We start from the raw sequence: 22,273 nt of genomic DNA, 5'->3' as shown, positions 1-22,273 counted from the left end.
ATTGTTTGAATTTCAAGTCTAAAATCTTAACTAGATGTCTATTTTAACATTTTGTCATCGATTTGTCGATTGTTTCGTTACTTTACTATGGACCATAAACATTTATCTAAGGCTTCAGTGTGTAATGTTCAACCATGATACTTTTTTCTTCGTCTCCTCGCTGTTCAAAGAAACTCCCGAAACATGCAGATGTGAAGAAGCGTGCTACGTGGTAGTGTGACACTGTACTTGATTGGCGGGCGGGCTTGTGTGTCTGGGAACCTGCTACTGGTTTTCCAGCCACACACACCCACACACACGCGCACAGCCACAGACAGACAGACAGTCTCTCCACAGAAAACAGCAGCAGGGAAAAAAAAACAAACTCTCCTTCCGCAGCTCAGACGCCAACAACTGTAGGAGAAGTGTAGTCGACGCGATGTTACACACGAAATTCTACCGTTTACTTTGAGCAGGCAGCTAACAGTAAGGAAGAGGCTCCCGAAAGAAGTGGGTGAACTGTGACAGAAGCTGGAGAAATCAACCCAGGGATTTGTGGTCCACACGTGGAGAGCATCGTTGAAACACATTGGTGAGTAACGTTAACGCCAAGCTGTAGCCTACTTTTGTTTTAGAAAATGTAATGCGCATAGTTGTAGTTTTCCGCATGGAAAAAGTTTAATTAACGTTTTGCACCGACGCAGGGAGAGTTGTTTGTGTTTAAATTACGTCAACTGCTTTTCAGCCACTTTGCAGTGGAATCGGAACAAGTGTGCGTGCGCACATCTCATTAACAGTTAGTGCACGTGCTGGTGTTGCACTCCACAGCAGGAAATACTTAATTTAATTTAACGTGACGCTTTTTTCCAGGTTTTATGAACTAAGCGTTGTTTGATAAATATTTCTTTAAGTTTTTAGGGAGCAAACCTGGTGATGAAGCGGTCTTACCTTTGTTTTCACTAAATTGGAATAATTATAGTAAGTATTCATTTGCTGTACAGAATAAGTCAATTTTTCTTGTTTTATTTTAAGGCGTTGAACCGCGTGTCCTTGTTTTTGGAGCTGTCTCTATAGTGAGGCTGTTGCGATAGTGTGTAGCAAAGAACTCGGCATACATCCTTGTGTCATGTCTTAACTCGCCCAATAGGCTATTTGATCGGAACACCCCCCCCCCCCCCCCCCCCCCCCCCCTCCAATAAAACTTGGAAGTGCAAATATTTCAGGGAATTTCAAGAGAATTTGGGTGTATAATGATTTTAGGTTTCACTTCTTAATCATCAGTTTAGGCAGCATGAGGCATTTCTTTTACATGATCACAATATTAAATTACAAGACAACAATATCCTCCCTCCATGTCTTAAAATAATATGGTCACATTTTGAGCCTGTAAGAAATCTGATGTTTGTGCTAGTGCTAATGAACCATATGGAGTGAGGCGTTCAAGACATTCATCCTTTATGCTGGTGTTTTCTGCAGCAAAAATAATCCATATCTGATTAACATTAAGTCTTAAATGTTCAGTGAATCATTTGAACTGTCATTGGTGGTTGCATCTCTGAGTGTAACAACATTTAGCAGTCATACAGGCAAGATGGTGTGTGTGTTTTTCAATGTGTTTTTGTTGCTGTGTGTTTTGAAATAAACAGTTGTTAAAAGCCCTCAGATAACACCTGGGGGCCCCTAAATATTTTCTGAAACAGACTTGTTTTGGCTGGGTTGAGAGGGTGCATTTTTGACATTTGTTCAAAGGCTTTGAAAAAGGATTTTAAGAGCCTAAGGAGTTAAAATATTGTCTAAGTCTATGAAAGAGCATGTATTATTTGAAATTTTATGAAAACATGACCATCACTGAAATTAAAGATGCAAGTCTTGGGTTTTCACAGTGACCAAATGTGAAGTCCCTTATTTCAATGTTATTTAAATATCTATCCAAAAATGCTTGGGCTGGCTCTTTGCCGAGTCTAAAGAGAGGAAAAGCTAGTTGTATTTAAATGTGAGTGTCTCTGAAGAGCAATTACCACTTGTCTCCACTGGTGTATCTCTGTGACAGGTTTGGACCTGGAAGCCTGTTTGGTTCAGATTATCAGTGAGGCTCCTAATCCTGCCCTTGTGGCTCCCAGTGCTGTTATTTAACCCACTTGCGATAATATATTGCTTCTTCGTATGCAGGAGGGTTAGGCTTAATTTGCTCTGGCTCACCATAAAAGGTGAGTTTATACCTTTCCCCATACTTCACTGTCCAATTACAGCACAATGTAAACTGTTCAGCTGACTCCCTCCCTGTGTGTCCACCACCTCTTCTTGTTCTGTCATCAGAGAGGACAGATATCCTTGAAGGCAGACATAAAGAGCCTTGTTTTTTTAGTGGATTGTATAGTAAAAAGAGGAAGAAAAAGCTGCCTGTCAGTGTTTCTGACAAAATGACACTAAGATTTAGAGTCCCCAAGGAACCATTGAGGCTGTGGTCACCACTCTTGCATCACAGAAATGATGTGTGCTTTGCTTGGATCATAAACAACTCCTCTGTTTTGCAATACATTAATAATGGAGAAGTTGTAGTTAGGCACAAGGCTGGTTATGTTTTTGTCTGCTTACCCAAGAGTATTTGCTGATTTTTATATAGTATATCATCCAAATCTATAACTTTGGCTATGTACACTGACACAGTGCTGTTGCTTTGAGATTATTCTTATGCAGCCTAATTGTACATACACTTTTGTATTGTTACTGCCGCAAGCCATTGCCCAGCCTATTATTGAGTCACTGTGGTAATGATACCTGCAGAAGTGTTCAAGACATCTGTTGGTAAGTGCTCTACGTTTGCTTTTCTACTGTTTGCCAACCACTGTTCAGTCCTTCCCAAATGTTTTATTGCCATAAGGTGCTGAACTATAAATAATGAGCTCATTTGGGGGCCTTGCATGTCATTCATTGATTAGATGTTAGCCCATGCCTCCCTGGCACTCTATAACATTCACTAGTAGCTGAGTCACCCAGGAAAATGGATGGATGCCTACATATCCTTGCTTTTTTGAGGGAACAGTGTAAGGTTGTATTCAACCTGCTGCTTTGATGGAGCGCTATTCTTTTTTGTGATAAGTTGTTTCCATTATTTCATAACATAATGGGGCAAAGGTATCTATTCTTGTGTACATTGTTGTTTACCTTTTGTTCCACACTATATAATGTACGTTGGTTGCCATACATATTGTAAAGAAAGGAATGGCCCACATTAAAAAAACACAAATTACACAAAGAGGAAGGATGAGCAATGAACAATTAAATTATAGGAAGCACCTCTTGGCAAAAAATGGTTTTGATCCTGCTCTCTCTCTTGCTCCTCCTCAATAGTGCTCCCCTCTCTGAGAGCATTCACACAAAATGCTGTAAGACTCCCCCAAGAATAAAGGGCCCTACAAATTACAGTGTTAACATCATTCAGAATAGTCAATTATGGATACTAACATAGGTTTTAAGTTTTCCCCTTCATGATCCTTATGCTGAGCACACACCTTTCATCTGTAACCTAGAATCTATGTACTGCTCAATTAGACAACCTTTCTTGTAATTTCATGTCTCACCAGCACTGTCATGCACACAGTGTACAGTTTAGATTTGGATGTGTGTAATCTAGATACCCTGCTCTTTCAAACACAAAACAAACAATAAAAAAAGACTGTTTTTCACCTGAGTGTGCTGAAAATGAAGAAGCATGAGGAGAGAACAGCTCGGAACCTGCTGCGTCTGAGTGTCAAAGCAAACAGAGTGCTAGTTACTGAATGTGAACTGTGGTTGAGCTGTAGCACTGGTTGTCATTTCTGTTGGGAAAGTTTGTGATAACTTGTACTGTAAAGCCTGATGATATTGTTTAATATCGTAGTTTTCACTCCTTTGGCCCAGTTTACTTGTTTTAATACCCCTCACTTTATATATTGTAGTGCAATGACATAACAGATTTGACTAAATCAAGCATATTTGAAGATTCTTGGATGTCTGAGTTGGCAGAAAAACTGTGTTAATGAGCTTTGCTGACTGGCATGCATATTGAGTTGGTTCTGATTGAGGGATTTGATCCTAGATCTCAAAACTTGGAGAGCCAAATCAGGTCGTAAGCCTTACTCAGCTTGAATAAGCTGTCCTACCCTTGTGCTTGTTTTTGACTTTGTAGATGAAAATTTCATCTGTTGTTCTGTTGTGCACTTTCTGCAAGGTTATTTCAGAGCAAAAGCCCCTAACTCAATGTTTCGCAATACAGCTATAAAGTACAGTGATCAGTGAGAGAGAGAGCTGTTTGATTCCCCCAAGTGCAGTATTGGAGTGGTACATTGTAGAAATACTGTTTAAAGTAGGGGCTCTCTTTCTCTGACTGGTCTTTTGAAATAACAGAGAGAGTTTTTCCTCAGCATGAACTGGACTGTGTATTTGTACGACATAATAATTCTTGGTGTTACTGGCATCTTATCAACAAACATGATACTTTTCAGTGGCCTGTGACGTAAACATTTTTACTGCGCATGTCAAGACAGAGTTTTATCTCTTATTTGTAGCTTGCTGCTGAACTAACGTAGGATTAGATTTTAATGCATCACAGGCTACATTGACAGCACAAAAACAGCAGGGTAGACGGTGTAATCTCTTAATTATTTTAAGAGAGGTAACATTCACCAGCTGTGCATGTGGCGATCTTGGAGACCACTCGCTCAAAGTGTCACTGTTGGATGACATCACTCTCTAAAGATGTAATCCATGAAGATGTGTGCACTGTGGGAGGTTTTTCTGTAAAATCAAGGCTGTGTACAGAGTCATGAGTCAACATGAAAGACGTGCATGAAAGGCAGCAGATGAGATGAAGTGTTTTATTTCTTTCATACATCTTTCAGAGTGCAGTTTGGAATGAAATTTTGCCTTTGAAAGTCACCAAAGTCAGTAAAATGTGAGTGGGTGGAATAGATACAGAGAATAAATGGCTTCAAGAGGAGGATTATATTATCATTTCGAGTTGGTTATCTTATCATTATGCTCTAAATTTTGCAGTGCAGTTTTGTAAATCATATAATCTATTATCATTATATGATTTAGCTAAGATTTTGTCTATACCCTTAACTGCAAGTGATATCTCTAACAGTACTTTCACGCCTGTTGTCTGCTGCTGGTAGATGGACTGTAATTTGTTTCCTTGTTGCTGTCTTACCCACAAGCAAAAATGCTTGTTAACACACCAGAGCAGTGCACTTACGGTATATGTTTACTGAATGTTTTTTTAAGAATACCATTGTCTCTGTCTCTCAAATCCTGCACATTGGTCTCTAGAAATACTCTGTACTGTAAATGTTAAGAATGTTCTTTTTAAAATATTAGGGAAAGACTGTTCTTAACGTTCTTTTTTGAAAAATAGCAATGTCCTGAAAACACTCCTACCTTTCTTTTTTTTTTTTTTTTTTTTTAATTTTCTCAGCATTAGTCAAAGGCAGTACTGCTCTTACTTGTGCTGGGTTTTGCAATTCTGGCTATGTACTCAAAAGGGATTTAGGAGCTTTCCCATATCCAGTTTTATCAGAGGACTGTAGATATGCAAAGGTTAGGTTGAAGCTGTCTAAAAAGATAAATCTTAGATACACTAAGTTAAGGATAAGGTATAATTCCCATTCAGTGGTGGGCATTCTAAAGAAAAAGCAAAAAAATGTCTTTTCCCATGCTTATCACATTTTTCTGGTGCATGTGCACACATAAATGTTTGTGTGTTTAACCCCTGCCCTTACCTTACCTTACGTTAACCTAAACTTGGTTCTAACCCCAACCCTCAAACCAAACCTTAATCCTCAAACAGTTCTTTGAAATGGTGAGAATGTCCTCACTCTCCAAAAGTGCTCTCACTCTCATGGTACAGATATAATTGGTCCTCACAAAGATAGGACAAGCGCACACACACGCATACAAAACCAGCATGTCACTCTCTCACTAGTTTCAGTTGACTGTCAGTCTGCCTTACTACACATATTTTCATATTTAGGTGATTGATTTCTAATGGCTCCCTTTATAGATAATTACCACAGCAGCTGCCAGCATTTCAGTTACTTGAGCAGCAGAGTAAATATACTTGATCATTCCTTCTTGATGGAATTTTTAGCTTGTGCCAACTGTTGGTTTTTACACCTCTCCAAAGGGAATGAAAGACACACCTTCAATTCAGTGTGATTACAACCCGTATCCTCCACCTAGGGCCCATTTCCTCTGCCTCTGCTGCTTCTGTTGCTGTGGCAGGTTCTCATGGACCTGTGAGCACAGGCTGGAAAGCATGACTGTGTTAAGAAGTGGCTGTGCAGCTAAGTCAAAGACCCCACTCCAATGAGGTCCCAGGAGAGCTGTGAGCATTTCCTGAACAGATTTCATGCGAACGCACTGGGCAAGATGGAAACGAGGGAACGAGCAGCAACAGTGGTACTTCTTTGGCGTGGCTTGACAATACACAGCCACAGTTAATGAAGTGTTTTTTTTAAAGGGGCTCTCCTTGGAAATGGGGTGATAAGCAGCTATAAAATATATGTACGTCGTTTTCACTTCCACAGCAGATCCATGGCTCCCACGAATACTACAGCTCAGCCCTGTACCGTGAGCATTGCAGAAGACTGCTCAAAGTCAAACCATAAGCAACGCATAGTAGCTGGCTACATTTCCCTGTCCTGGAAGCTCCTGTCTGCCTCCTCCTCCTCTTCCTCCTTGTTTTCTTCTAGCATCCCCCATCCCTCCCTCCATCCCCTTATCCCTCCTTCCCGTCATGCTTCAGTGGGCCACCTGAGGGGGGATATGCACTCCCCTTTGCCTGGTGACAGCCTGCAGGGAGATGTGGGCAGCTTTCCATCTCAGCTGGAGGATGGCAGAAAGAGGGAGATGCTGCAGATTAGGGCTTCCACAGAAAGGAACTCCACCGGTCTGATTTGCTGCTAGAGAGCAACAAGACAAATTACTTTTCTATAGTAAATTTAGATTGTCTGGTTTTTGTTTTCTTCATCGTACGATCCAGTTAAGTGAGAAGAGGTGAAGATATAAAAGGATAGATTGCGAGGGGAAGGGTTGACCTCATCTGGGGCAGTTACTGTGTAAATGAGTATGAATACAGATGTGTACAGTAGTATGTATGTGTAGGTTGGTCAATGCATAATATGATTCAGAATCTCTTTTTACAATTGTTTTGCCACTCAACAAGGAAAATTAATAACTATATTAACCCTGTTGTCCTTAAATTGTGTAGATGGTTTGGAAGCTCTGATACACACAATGATTTGAACTACCACCCTTGGTGAACATGGAAATGCTGGATTCATTCAGAGCTGACCTCAGAATATTCACAAAGGTTGTTAAATTCAGAAGACATTGTGTCCAAGTTTTTTGAGTGCTGGACTGTTTGTGCTCTTTGAGGTTGGACTGGCACAGTACAGGTTTTCCAGTCTTTATCAGAGTTCAGTATGTCTTTGACACAAAGCTCGAAGCAGAGTTTTGCACAGCTTTTACATGGTGTCTGGCTCAATTAAAAGGCTGCAATCGGAATAGCTTTCCTGCTTTTGACAGCGTGTAAAACAACTTTGTGCTTGTGATCAATGGTGTCATATTTTTATTGGAAAGTTTAGGTATTTTCCTAGCTGAAGTGTTGAGATGTTGGACATCTTTTGAATTCCGAAGAAAGACATTTATTAGCATTTCTAATTACTCTCCACAAAACCTTGGCCTGGGTTTTTGTTTACTGAGAAGTCTTGCATTGCTGAAATAGCAGAGAAGATGGGAGATTGATAGAAAGGGAGCATATGCAATAATGCTGTAAACAGTCTCGTACAGAAACAAGTGCACAAAACAAAAGGTTTGTAATTGTAGAACTAGTGTAACTACAATTATTACTACTTATAATAGTCCTTATAATTCATCATAGTAGTCTTTTTTTATAAGGAAAATGTGTTTATATGAAAAGATTCAATTGGAGTTTCATTGTGAGTGCCTAGTGATGCATGCTTTGTCATTTTTATAAGTAAAATTTCCACATTACACTTTTAACCTAATGCAGTGAGCCATTCGTTTGTAACAATTCCTCCAACATAAATGACTATATAGGCTGGTTGTCCAAACCCTTGGATGTGACCCACAGGAGTGTACCATTGGCAAGTGCAATGAACCACCGTCATCATGGTTATAACAGTACATTCTACCTTTATGAAACGTGATATTGAATTTTTACAGGTGACTGTGTCAGAGAGGCAGTGATTCAGCTCACTTTGTCAGCCTTCTGTATTACACACATTATCTTTGCCTGTAATGCCATTCAGTATGAGACCACCACTAAATTTTATCGTAGAAATTAACATAGAGCTCAGCTCAGACATTCAACAAAAAAATGAACAATAGTAGTCTCATGAAAGTGCTACTTACTGTGGGGCTACTTATTAGATTGCATTATGTTGCTGCAGTGGTATTGTGTCCAAAGGTTTTATGTTCCCCTGCTGTTGATGTGTTCCTTCTGGCTTGACGTAATCCTACTTTAACAATGACCACAAGTCAACAATGGCAGCCATTCAGCCACTGAGTTTGGGGGTGGAGAAGTTGGCTTGTGCACTTCTAACTCCTCATGTAAACTTTGTGCTCCTGCAGGTTTTGCTTTTATCATAATCAGTCAATGAAACTTTGACTCTATTTGTTTCACCTCAGCAGCTGAGCACTCATTTAGAAAACAGCTTAGTGTTACTGGTCTGTTGTTTATTAGCTAGCCTGTTTGATGAAGGCATTGTTTTGCAGTCTGGCTTGCTTTGCCTCGTAGTACAGTAATTCATCCACTGGTTGAGACAGACAGATTGGCTCATCAGGGTGGCCTGTGTGGTATGTGGTTAGGAGTGCTTGTGCTTCTCAAGTAAATGTGTGCGGCTGAAAAAATGATTAAGCTCCATAGTTCCCACTTCTTCATGACTGTATCCTGTACTTAGGCACAGTTGTGCCAACTAAGGACAGTTTTCCCTGACACCAACAGACATAAAGCTGTGTGTCTCACAGTACATTCCCAGTCACCAAGAAATAAATTCACCAATAGATGTTGGTTGTAATAATAGAAACATGATTGCTGTTTCGTATCAGTGAGACTTACCAGTACTCTTAACAGTGTCAGCTGAATTCAATTCATTTCTGCAAGTGGCAGTGCCTCCAAGCAGAACATTGACAAAGCATTTAGAGAGATCGAACATGGAGACTGGCTGCAATACAGAGAGATGCAACCTTTCTCCATTTTGGAACCCTTTACTCCCTTTGTCATTATTTTAATGTGCTATACACTCTGAGCAATAGAGAGTGTACCAATCTAGATTGGCTGTGTGTGTGTGTGTGTGTGTGTGTGTGTGTGTGTGCGTGTGTGCGCGCGCCTTTGGAGTGATTTGACTAAGGCTGTGAAAACACAAAAGAGGTCAGCTTTATAATGTTAACAGAATGATTTCTTCTGCTCATGTCTGCACACATTTTAGCATGTCTTTATCGATACACAAAGATTGATCTGAATTGCAGACTTTCTCACTTACCTCCAGTGGTTGCTTCCCTCGGGGCCGAGTGGCCCTTAAGGGTCACAAGATGAATCTTAAGCAGTCATGAAATTATAATTCAAATATGAAACAAGAAAGAAAGAAATCCTGATATGGTATAGTTGAATCATCAGGCCTTTAACTGCTCACAAATCTTTGACTAGGAGTCACAAGTATGGCTTTATAATGAGAGGTCACAGGCAAAAAGGGTGCATGCAGATAGTTTTGGTTTTATTACTCTGCCATGGAGGTAATATTACACAAAAAGTACTCGACCGATATGCACTGAACTTGGTGGAGGGATGGCACATGGGCCAGTAAATCATCCATTTAAATGTGGGACAGATTCGGTGGTCCATTCAGAGTTGTTTGGTTATGTTTTGAGTTATCTATCTCTGATGATGTCAGTGAAGATTTTGTTTGTGCAGCTCACACCATTTAAATATTATGTTTAAAAATTCAACGGTACATATCTTTCCAGAATCACTGTCCTGTTATTTCTAGATAATCCACAAAACACAGTTTTAATAGGGACTTCTTCATGGGATGAAAGAGTTGTATATCTCAGAACATGGACAAATAAACTAACTGGATGGCCAGATAACAGTTGAAGCAAGTGAGAAAGTTTCTTTTTTTTGTAATTTAGGAGACTTTTGGAAAGTGGGACTATTGTGTACTGTGACTTTTGTGTACTGTGACTAGTTAACCTGGTCCATCACTTCTGCTTAATTTCATTTGCTGTTTTTCCTCTTTTCCTCTTCAGTGAAGAGTGGATCTCGTCCTCTCCACTTTTACTGTTTGCCACCTGTTCACTCCTGCGTACTTCAGAGATGAGTGCCAAGCTGGCCATCAACAAGGAGGTGTTCGTACCCCATGACGAGAAGATGCTTGCTGCTGTGCAGGTGAAGCGGAGGACCAAGAAGAAGATCCCCTTCCTGGCCACTGGTGGTCAGGGAGACTACATGACCTTCATCTGCCTCTCAGGTCAGAGAACAAATGAATCTTCTCTTCTCTTCTCTTCTCTTCTCTTCTCTTCTCTTCTCTTCTCTTCTCTTCTCTTCTCTTCTCTTCTTCTTCTCTTCTCTTCTTCTTCTTCTTCTCTTCGTATATGCTATACTGTTTTGACCCAATATAACATTCAGCACGTCTCCCTTAATTCTCCTGTTAATGTTCACACTGATGAGCATGTTTACATTTCCTCTGCCAATAGAATGACACACTAAATCAATTTGCTGCTTTAGGTCAATCCTTTTTAAATAGATTAGATTTGCGCTGAAATTGAATAATTGTTTCACCAGAAATTGAGGTTTAAATAATTTTGTTTTTTTTCCTATATTTTAACATTAGCTGAGATATTGCTTGCTAATTGAATTAGCCATGCATATTATTCATGAAGAGACTAGCTAGAGCCTATTAATTTCAGTGCCAGCAGAACTGCTTATGAAGATCAATGACACTCCTTAATCCTACTATTTTAATGTGTATTAAATTCTGCTTTGGCATTATCTGATCGTATCACAAAAGGTTCAAAGTTACTTAATTGTGACTTGGAGGAATTTAAAGTATATCAGCACAGCACAAAGACCAGTAGAGCTTTCTCTGTTGAGGATTCAAATTCAAGGTTGCCTTCCAGTAGTTACACTGCTGCACACTGAGCCTCTATGTTTACACTCTCAGGTATGAACACATAAAAGTCACAGATTAACCACACTGTTCTATGAACGGACAGTGCTTCTCTGAACAGTTTACAATGAGTCATCTCTCCTTTGATGTGAAAATGAGTCTTGCTTGATTTTCATCTGTTGTAATGTGTGTAGCGTAATTGAAATGCATAAATAATCTGACATACCTTGCTTGAAATTTTTAAATCATGATTGTAAGAGAATATCTGACAAAATATGGATAAATTTGAGATTAGTCTTGAGTGGAAAGTTGCTGGTTTGAATCCCAAATGCCGAGAAAATTGGGGAGTCAACTTTGTCTTACCTTTGAGTCCTCCACTATTCATATTTTTTATTATTTCTCAGTTTTTTTTTAATGTGTTTTCGTAAACTTGAAATGGATGATTTTTGTGTCTGCTATTAAGTTCAATAGAATACACAGAACAGTACATGGTAGCAAAGAATGGTATTTTTCACATCATTACATGTCAACAACAGCCAAGGGCACCCTGGAGACTATAGACGGGCATTGTGATTTGGGTGTTGTCTTTTTGCAGTGCATCTATTTGTGAGCATATCGAACCCATGTGTTGGCAAGAGGCCCCATGCTTATCTGTCTTTCAGCAAGACACCACATCTTCCATACCAGCTCTGAATGCTGTTCCTTAGGTTAGGCCTGTAACTAATGATTGTTTTCATTATTGAGGAATCTTGTGATTTTAAAAGAATTGCTCATTCATTTGTTTAGTCTTTAAGGATGTGTTGATCGTACGATTGCTCGATAAATTATTCAAATCATCAGTCAATTTTCAAAATTAGTTGTAATTGGGGCACCTTTGTTGTGGCAAGGAGTTTATTTAAATTATTATTTATTTATAAGTATTTATGTAGTGTTGCCCACTCTTTGTTTAGTAATTGCACATTTAATCTCAGATTGTCTCAGTGGGGCTGCTCATTCTTTTACAATTCAAGGCTGTGATGCTACTGGCCAGTTTGTCTTGTGTGTGTGTGTGTTCGTGTGTCAGTGTAACCTGCGGAAAGAGACAGACTGACTGAGACAGGGTCAGTCTTAAATCCCTGGTGACATGTCAAGGGGTATCCAATTTTAACTGCCTTAAAATTGCTATCAGTGAAGGATTTACACCCCAACTGGCTGGAGCAAGATAAGTTAGCTACAGTCAGCTACTCCAACCTTTCTGTAAGGATGGAAAAACCTAATGTTGGACTGTATGACTAAAATGACTGTGGGCTTTTTTGTTTATTTTTTATGCCAAAAAAAAAAAGAGTAACTGATTAGGTGCGTTTTCTGTTTATGTATACAGGGGATGTAAGTGGGAGGCGAGGCTCTCAGTTTTTTTTAACTGCCATTCATTCACTGACACCTTTTTGCTTATTATGAGCAGAGACATCAAGCTGTTTCATCCTTGTGCTGAAAAGCCTTTTGTTGATTTAGTGTTGATCCTTTTTAAAGGAGGAACATTTTGTATCCCATTATCCTTTGAAGTGCAATATTCTGTATGTGTGAACGTTGTTACATAATGTTCTAAAACAAATCAAGAAACTTCATGGTCTATGGCCACTACTACCATCACTACAGGTCGCCCAAGTTTATCTCCAGCCATAGTTTGCCTTTTAAAAGGATTTTTTTCTCTCTGCTCTATATTAAGTCTCCTGACCAAGCTGCTGCCTGGTATCACATGAGGGAGCACAGTAGTGAAGGCAAGCACTGTCAAGTAATTCACATAGTCATGTGGCATTTCTTTAAACCAGCCAAGCATTGTTCAGAGTTTTATGTGTGTGTTCCTGTGTGTGTACTGCATAGCCAAACCATGAGTGAGAAACCAGCCTGCGCCCGCCTCCCAGCACAGTGAAGATACAAGACTGGTGTGTGTGACTTTGAGTGTTCACCATGTGTGTAACCATGTGAAAGCACTGTGTATGTATACAACGGTGGGGGAAGGGTCACTGACGGTCTCATGGCTACATTAGCAGATAGTTGTGGCCTGAGGGCCATATAGTGGCAGAGTTATGTAATCTGTGGCATGTCATGGCTAAAGGAGGCCTAGCTATAATATAGAGACAGCCACAGGCTCTTCACTCTCAAGCTGAGCAGGGTGCTAGGACAAAGCACCAGACTATCACTGCTGCTCTAATTTCAGGATCATATGCTCTTATACTGTCATAAGATCTGAGTGAATACAAGAGAAACAAGATATTTAAAATGAATGTGACTTGAAAAAACCCTTACTTTCATTTTTAAAGTAATGACTGTTGTCAAGTTTCTTATCTGTTTGGAATGACTCGCTGCTTTCACAGTCATATAAAATAGATGTTATGCAATTGGCATTTTTTCAGTGTGGGTGAGCCTGAGTCTTTGAATTGGCTGTTTTGTTGAGAACATGGCTATTTGTCTTAGGTAGATAGCTGAATAACTCAGTGGAACGAAATGCCTGGACAGGTGCCACTTGGAGAGCAGTGTTTCTCGTTTCAGAATTACACATGGCTCCAGGAATACAAGAGTGGTTTGACTCTGTTTTTTGGGTTTGGGGTTAAATCTTGGAAATTACTCATGAAGGCAAAGCAGAGCAATACTATTCTAAACTTCAGTGTCAACACAACCTGTAGCAATAAACTGATTTTCATTAGAGGAGGCTTGTAGTCCACAAGGTGTAAATGAGTAGTATCTGAATTGACTTAAACATGGCTACTAAACATTTAGGGTGCATGATTAAACTCAAGTTCATAACCTGATTGGTGTGGTTTAAACAAACTGGTCCATTTTATCCACTTTGAAAAAAACCAAACCGATTGTTCTGATTCCTTTTTGACATCATGTTGCACTATTGAGTCAAGATGGATTATGTCCGTCCTCTTTTTCTAGCCGTCCGTTGTCATTTATTACAAATTAATATCAGATAAAGTCTCATCTAATGTTGATTATCTAACCATGTCTGTGAGAATTACGTATCTATCTGTATGTATCTACATGACCACCAGGGGAAATGTATGTCTAAGCTTTCCCAGCAACATCAGGTATCATGATGATATAGGAGTGTGCTGGAGCAAAGCCACAAGATCAACATGGACCAAGTTGGTTAGCGAGCCTTCTCTTTGATCACAGGGCCTCATGCGGTGCCGTTATGGCTGGACCTCAGGGCTAAAACACTGGACCGCCCACAGAATGAACTGAGGCCAGTTGAGCTAGATAAGACACTATGAAAGGTTCACTGGAGTAGCCTACTAGTCTATATAGTTTTTTCATTTTTACTGATGAAAAAACTATGTAGACACACATTTTCGTTCCTCTCCCACCCCATTTCTCCTTCGAGGAATTCTTGTTCTCATGATTTTCACCACCTGTTTTTGTCCTTGTTGTTTACATATGTGCTGTTTGTGTGTAACTACTACAGGTTGGCAGCTTTGGGGAGAGGCTTAAAGCATCTTAGGAAATGCCATTCTATTGATTTCTGAGCTAGCTAACCTTACTCAATCGATGTAAGCCAGCACCATACTCCCAGTTATCTGTCACTAATACATCCTCTGTGTATTTGACTACGCTGATGTTTTATGTTAATATGTGAATTTCCATGTGGGAAGCAAGTGGGTACCCATGTTTATGGGTGTATTCATGCACCATGTGTTTATGCAGGCATGTTATTATGTGGGTCTGTGTTTAATTTAATGTGTAGGCTTTGTCATACGTATATGTTATGCCGCGAAATCTCTCTTTGTGGTGTTTGTCTATGTTTGTTTTGTTTGTTTTTGATGTTTTAACTTATTTTCCATCACACCTGATCAATTAAAAGTTGAATAACATAAAGCAGAAAGGATCTATTTAATCATATGAAACACAATTTGATTTGAGTATCATTAACTTATGACAGCTGTATACATTTCTATCTTACACCCATGAGTCAACAGTGAGCCCTGTTTGTTGGAGGGACAAAGATCTCTTACTTTCTGTCAAAGAAATGTAACAAAGCCCAGTATCAGAGCTTTCTCCAAGGCTCTTTAGAATAGAAATTACACAGTTACCACGCCAGTTTGTGTATTGCACTTTCCACTTCATTCGTCATCAGTGTCCTCGTAGCTATTGATTAGCTGGTGAGATGGATGGGCAGGCAGATCGTTTAGATTACTGGCATATTAAGCTGCTTAGACCAGTAAGAAAGTCAGGTCAATTATGACCTTGGTTACTCAGTCCAATGCCACATCAGTCTAACTTTATGCATTCATAAACATACATTTTAAGATGTGTTTCCCAAGGTTAGCCCAACCTTACAAGTCCAGATGGAAACACAAATGAGAGACCATGAATACTTATTTATAATGATCTGGGAGGTGTAAACACAGACTCCACCATAAAAAGGTTTCATGTTTTTGAGGGTGATGCAGTTCAAGGTAAAAAAATAACTAGATGTTTTTCTGTTAAAATCCATTTGAAGAATGAAGGAAAAGAAATCATAAAGAATTACTGTCATAATTGAAGCTTAGATTCAGATTATTCATTTAAATGTTTGACTTTAAAATTTGGATTCCTGATGCTTTTGTTTATTAGTTGATATGTAGATACTTTATTTCCCCAAATGTGGAAAATTGTCTCTGGGTTCGCAGCTCAAATAAAACCACTGAGGACAGACATCAAGAGCAGACATTTTGACATAGATGCAGTTATAAAATCTAAAAGTAGCTAGTTGTACTGTAGGTGAACTAAATTAACTGCTAAGTTGTGACAAAACAAACCTTTGATGATCATTTAGAGACATGAACTATGCAGCTGATATGTCAAGAATTGTCATTCCCTTTGATGGTAGTGGAGATGAAGATTGTGCCATTAAATATCACAATAATTAATTTTATAATTCAGTAATGATGATCAGTTTTAATTTATTTGTGTGTAGTTTGTTTTATAAAAAATCAGCAGTGTTGGATCATGCATTTTTCTGTTTTCATTTGACTTTTACACTGCATCTAACTGATAGAACTTTTTTAAACATCTCAGGGAGTCTGGACAAATGTTTGCTAATGAGGTTTAGCCAGGCGTGGGTGTGTGGGTGGTCTGTTGTGAAGAATGTTGCCTTATGTGGGTTTCTCACAGGGCCAGTGCAGAAGCAGTGACTGATGCTGGCCTCCCAGTTTTTACTGAGAGCACAGACGTACAGCTGAATATTTGTGGGTATTTGCAAGAATCCACATGTGTGTGTCATCCATACCAAATCCCCCTGTATCTCTGTGCTATGGAAGTAGCTATAAGATTACAAAAGTTGTGGCAAATGAAGCTGCAGTCTAGACAGAAAGTTTTCCTTTTAGCTTGTTTGTTACAGTTCACTATTAGGTTAACGTTGTAAAACAAACAGCGGTGGATGGAGATGTTGAAAATGTAGCTTTTCTTTGTGTTTTAAATCTTGTTGAACAGGTGGAGTGATGGAAGACGCTAATTGCTTTTTTACTCGCAAAGGTCGTGATGACACTCACAGAACTACGACTGTAGTGGTTGTCAGCTCCAGTAAAAAGTTCACTCCTCACTGGTCTACACTGCTGCCTCGGTGCTGTCTACTCGTGAGGCTGCAGCCCGACACCAAAACGTGGTTGAGTTTTTTCCGGTTCATTTGACTTCCCCTGAAAACCCTTCATTCATGGCGTGTGTAAATAAAATAATTTTTTCTGATGCATCGCGTTTCAGTCAGTGTTTTACGATGTGTTTGTTGCACATGTTCATACCGTGATGTTGATGAAATAAGCTTAATAGGTCAGCACTAACATGCGTTAACATGCGTCTTCAGTGATCCGATCACAAGTGGACAGCTCAAAGTACGTCAGTTCACACCTGACTTTAAAATGCGTCTCCACATGCGTTTTGATTGACCACCTGTGATCGGATCTCACTGCCCCCCTTTATATGAAAATAACCCCTCCATACCCCACTCGCTCTCACTGGCTCACTCTCACACACACACCATAGACGGGCGTAGCGTACGTGACGTCACCCATAGCTTTCTGAAGAGCGGTTTTGAAGTTCAGAGTGGGCCGTTCCGTCATTGCCATCTTGTCAGTACCTGACTCCACCGAACTCCCAGCTAATCCCAAAATCGGCAAAGAGGAGGGGCACGTGTTGAGTCGAGACTTCACTGCATGCCGGCTTGAGGCAGGCATATGCTCACCCGTCTGTCACTCAAAGCTTTAAATGAGTTGGTTATCTAAAAATTCACCCCCCGTACAGTTGTCATGAAGGAGGAAATTAGCTATAGAGATCAAAACTGTTTTTTGTACCAGGCTGTAAACAAGTTTATTTCTGCTGTAAAGTTAGGCATTTTAACATTGGAGTCTATAGGGATTCACTCGCTTATAGAGCCAGCTTCAAGCGGCGATCAGAAGAACTGCAGCTTTTGGTACATCTGGCTTAATGCAATTTGTCAATTGGCTAAAAACAAAATTGCATACCTGTTTATTTGCATATAAAGCGTGGAAGTGAGATCCGATCACAAGTGGTCAATCAAGACGCATGTGGAGACGCCAGGTGTGAACTGACGAACTGAGAGCTGTCCATTTGTGATCGGATCACCTAAGACTAATGTTAATACCAGGTCTGAACAGGGCCTATGAAACTGTGGCAGGACCAATCAGACTGTGTCAGAAGAGTAGGCTGTCCTTCAATGTGGCCCAGGACGCATTTGCGTTCACACTGCTAAAAGAATGTGGACACATGTGGCCCAGACCACCTCCGAATGTGGTCTGAGGGATCAGATCTCAAATGTGTCCTCAGTGCATCTTGGATGCGTTCACACCAGGATTGTGCCGATGGACAATGGTATAAGTGATTCACGATCAGCTATTGGAGATTGTTCATGCTTTTGCAAATGTCAAGACAATATTTGACTTGTTTTCCCATTAATGTAGTTATTTATTATTTGTAGTATTAAATTAATACTAAATTGAATTTGCCTGCCACAGTTTAATGTATATAACCGCATATAACTGACGTTTGCGACACATGAGCACACATACACTACGAAGAGATTGACAGACATATAGAACACGTCATTTAGTTCAGTTTTTGATCCTGCTGCTTTATATTGTGGTAAATAAAACTTCTGGAGTCAGTGAGGTATACACTCGCTTTTTCGGTCACTCCTTTTTCTGTCTTGCTCATAGGGTAACCTAACGTTAATGTAACACACAGGTGTAGTGCTGTCAGAGTCACCGGAACAACCCCCCTCCTTTTTTTCCCCCAGATGAAATAAAATATTCACAGTTCACATAATCTGGTTTATATTTATATACATTTTAAGTGCTTGAAAATCTGATCGTCAAAGTGAAGAGATTAAAGTGATGGAATGGCAATCTTTTGGAAGCTTGGCAATTGTAAGCTGGAAAGACCTGTAACACAGACACAAAATATACAGACATGTTTTTTAAGTGTTAGCTTAATTGGGATCTCATCAGGGATCGTACCTGACCTTGACGCCTGAATGCCCGTAGATATGGGGTTGTTATCCATTCTGTCACTTTCCATCAGCACTTCAGTCTATAATTATGGATCCAGTGTGCTCATCCATTTGAGTTTTGGAACTGCCCCCCCCGTGACGCTGTTTCTTGTTTTAAAACAATAGGTATGAGAATATTTGCCATAGTTGTTGCTGGCCTGTATTTGTGGGATCAAATGTATTTCATCAACCTTTCAACATGGGTAGGAACACATCAACTATATTCATGTTTCATTACTCAGATTTCTTTTATTTTTCACATATTCAGTTTATCCAATTTTAAGATGGAAAATAGGAAAACATTTGTGAAAGAAGCCCAATAGCTTCCATGGTCTCTAATGTCTCTTTCACTTGCTCACTCAAACAGCGCCCACACACACATACACATACATGCTCACAGCAGGTGGGGCTGGATAGATGAAAGGCTCAGGTGCTCTGCAGGTGGACTTAGGCGTGTGCGGTGCAGTGCATACAAAAGCCTCCCTCTGTAGAATTGGCCAGTGTGTTTCATCCAGTCCACAGAGAACAAGTTTCTGTGTGTGTGTGTGTGTGTGTGTGTGTGTGTGTGTGTGTGTGTGTGTGTGTGCGTGCGTGCGTGCGTGCGTGCGTGCGTGCGTGCGTGTATGTTGGGAAATCAGTACATGCCCCAGTGGTTCTGACAGCTCTTTTCGCAGTATGTTCCTAAACCAAAGCCAAACTGTCCAAACTGTCTGTCATCAGCTCCTTCTCTGTCCTTTACTGTCCAACTCAGTCTGCTTGCCTTCTGTCCAAACGGCACTTAGGTTCACAGAACACCCCTGCAGTTTTGCCTCATGATCTCCTCAAAAACCAACCATAGTCCTGTGTTCCATTCAGCTACCTCTCCTTTTATCTCGTCTGTCTTTGTGTGTCTTGTTTTCCATTAGAAACAGTAGGGTGCTTTGTAGGTTTGTAGCAGGGATCTGTTGATTGGTGGGGTGGAGGCAGTGCACAGTTGTTGCTTTGGAAGACTGTTCAGCTCTATATAACTTGTATCACTTCCTTCACTCCTTAGCTGATGTTGGTGCAGTCTCACTCTGTCTTTAGGACTCTTGGGTTTTTGTTTACAGGCTCCTGCTTGGAGACACTCAGGAAATGGTAGGTGAGAATGAAAGGGACGAAACATGGAACTAGGGATATTCTTTCATTGCACCATTGCATGCTTAGGGAATATATTTGACTTCAGGGATTTTTTTGTGGTTGGTTAGCTGTGATTTGGAGCTGATATTTTTTATTTTGTTTACAGTTGTTTATAGTTGTTGTGGTGTAGTGATGAATTTCCCATCCTCTATATCACTAAATTTAGGTAGTTTTGAGGGAAATGAATCTTGTGCTCTGGTTGTGTATGTGCCACAGTCATTGGGATGAGATTTATTTGGAAAGTGTATTAATATTTACTTTATTTTTGAAAGGAGGAGGGATTTGAGCAGACAGTTTAATCCACAGGACTGGTAAACAAAGACTTCTCACTGTAAAAGATAGTCTTTGATCTGACTTTGAAGCAGATGCACACAGAGTTGATTCCCACCTGGAGGTCAACTGACAGTTTCAGCTGGTCATTACAATAACAGAACAAGGTATGGTTCTTTGTAACCTGAACACTTGAGGGCTATTCTCAGTTGTTTAGACAGAGAAATTTAGAGTGAAGACATTTTGTTTCTGGCCTCCTTGCTGGGGTGTACTTTTGTTAGTCTGAATGTTGTGGAAGAGTTGATGGCACTCAGCAACAGGGAATGGCCCAGGGCGATGAGGTGATGTGGCCACTTTGGGATCATTGGACGTAATTATTCAAGAGAAGGACCACACCACACATGTTTTTGATGCTGTGTACTCTGACCATATGCATTAGCTCACTGATAGAGCAAACACAGTTCAACACAATTCCCTGTATACCTGAATAAGTCATCTTCATGGTGTTCTCAGGTTTTGTTTTGTGTAAACAAAGTTTGTACCCCGGATCCTTCCTGTGATCTGTGCGGTGTGAAATGAAGGGAAAAAGAGGAGGAGTGGAGGAAAGAAGAGAGAGCTGTAATGAAAGAGCAGAGAGCCCTGGTCTTATAAAAGTCAGCCATCCATATAATTAGCTGATGCTCTGTTCATGTCAAACTAAGAGCCCTCACAACTAAACATTTAATAACCAACTTTAGTACTTAATCCAATTGACTTTCCAATACATTTCATTTCTTCGTATTAAAATAGTCTCTGAAGATATTGAAAGTACAAGTGACCCAAGAAAAACATTTTTTTATGAGCTCTCTGAATTGTAAAATAAAGCTTATTTCAGCAGCAGTTCATTCTTATTTCGCAATGTGTTGACATTGGTTGATTGTTACAAACTGTCCTGCCAGTGCTTTATAATTCCAGGCATTTTACAAAGATAGATTTTTATCAGACTGTCACAATAATTTGGAGGAAACTATTCTCCTTTAGGTCAAGGGGTTGCCAGATAAACGGAAAAAGTAGCCACCTATTGTTGGGGGTGGGGGTAATTGGTACAGATGGAGATGGTCCAGTTACGCTCCTTTGTTTTTAGACCTGGCCTGAAAAAAAAGACTCATAGATTATGTCCTTAACACTCTTGAGACATTTTCCTTGGCCCGTTAAAAGGCCTCAGTGTCTGGATCCTCTTTGCTGCACTTGGCCCTGCATTTGTGCATTTCTCGTAGACTTGACCGAGGAAAACCTTTGCTGTCATAACGGTGAAGTCAGTGTCCTGGACTGCTTGCTTTCTAACAACTCTCTTCTGTCAACTTGTAAAATGTTTGCAAGATGTCGTCCCCCTGCAGAATAATTCATCCCATTGACCTAACATTTATCTTTTTCCACTGTTTGTTTCCTGTGCAATTTCTGTGCAATGGTATGTTCTTTAAGCAGTAATTGAACAACAGGACTTTTGTTTATGTCATATGAATGAATGAAATGAATGAACTAATGCACCATGCTTCTTCCAATATTTGGTCTGCAATCTTTTCCAGCGTTGCCACATTTATTTTGTAACTTATATTTTGTAACCCATATTGGACTCTGCTGTTGTTTATGGTCTTGCTGAAATATTTAGATATTTACTTGCTCAAATGAGGCAAAATATTTACTGGTAGCTGTTCACCTACAAGCTTTGAGTTGTTCAATGTTAGGCGTGTGTCAGCTGCATTTGCAACACATTTATGAACAGACTACAGATTGAACATTTAGTATAGCTATAGCACTCCTTGATGAAAACACTTAAAAAAAGGGATCTTGGTTATGTTCTTGCCAACATCCATGGCCATCTGTCTTTCTTTACAAAAGGCACGAACAGAGTGCTTTGGGTATTCAAGCAATTTATATTAGGGGTGGGCGGATCGATTTAAATATCGATAGTATCGATACTAACGTTGGTGTTGGGTATTGATCGATACTTGTGTGATGAGATCGATTCTTAAGTTTCAGTTTATCTTCTGTAGAACTCCAGGCATTTACAGAGTGACCGACTTATAACACCGCTCTTCTCTCTCTTCACTCATGCTCAATTAGCCCCTCCCCTTTCCTCCGCTCCGCGGCTTCCACTGCTACACTCACTCACTCACTCACCCACCCACCCACCCAC

At 40.0% G+C, this 22,273-nt stretch overlaps 1 protein-coding gene across 1 annotated transcript in view; it reads left to right on the top strand.

The window, feature by feature from the left end:
- The first annotated feature begins 273 nt into the window (after window positions 1-273).
- stxbp6 (syntaxin binding protein 6 (amisyn)) overlaps window positions 274-22,273 on the top strand; it is a 58,650-nt gene continuing 36,650 nt past the window's right edge. The window contains exons 1-2 of the mRNA XM_023400608.2: window positions 274-571; window positions 10,288-10,508. Of these exons, the coding sequence (XP_023256376.1) occupies window positions 10,355-10,508 (154 nt within the window). The 5' untranslated portion in view covers window positions 274-571; window positions 10,288-10,354. The remainder of the gene's footprint in view (window positions 572-10,287; window positions 10,509-22,273) is intronic.

The sequence above is a fragment of the Seriola lalandi genome, unplaced genomic scaffold, assembly GCF_002814215.2.
Source record: "Seriola lalandi dorsalis isolate HSWRI2012SDOR001 ecotype SW California unplaced genomic scaffold, Sedor1 jcf7180002052699, whole genome shotgun sequence".
In the NCBI taxonomy this organism is placed as follows: domain Eukaryota; kingdom Metazoa; phylum Chordata; class Actinopteri; order Carangiformes; family Carangidae; genus Seriola; species Seriola lalandi.
This window is presented reverse-complemented; position numbering and strand designations above follow the sequence as displayed.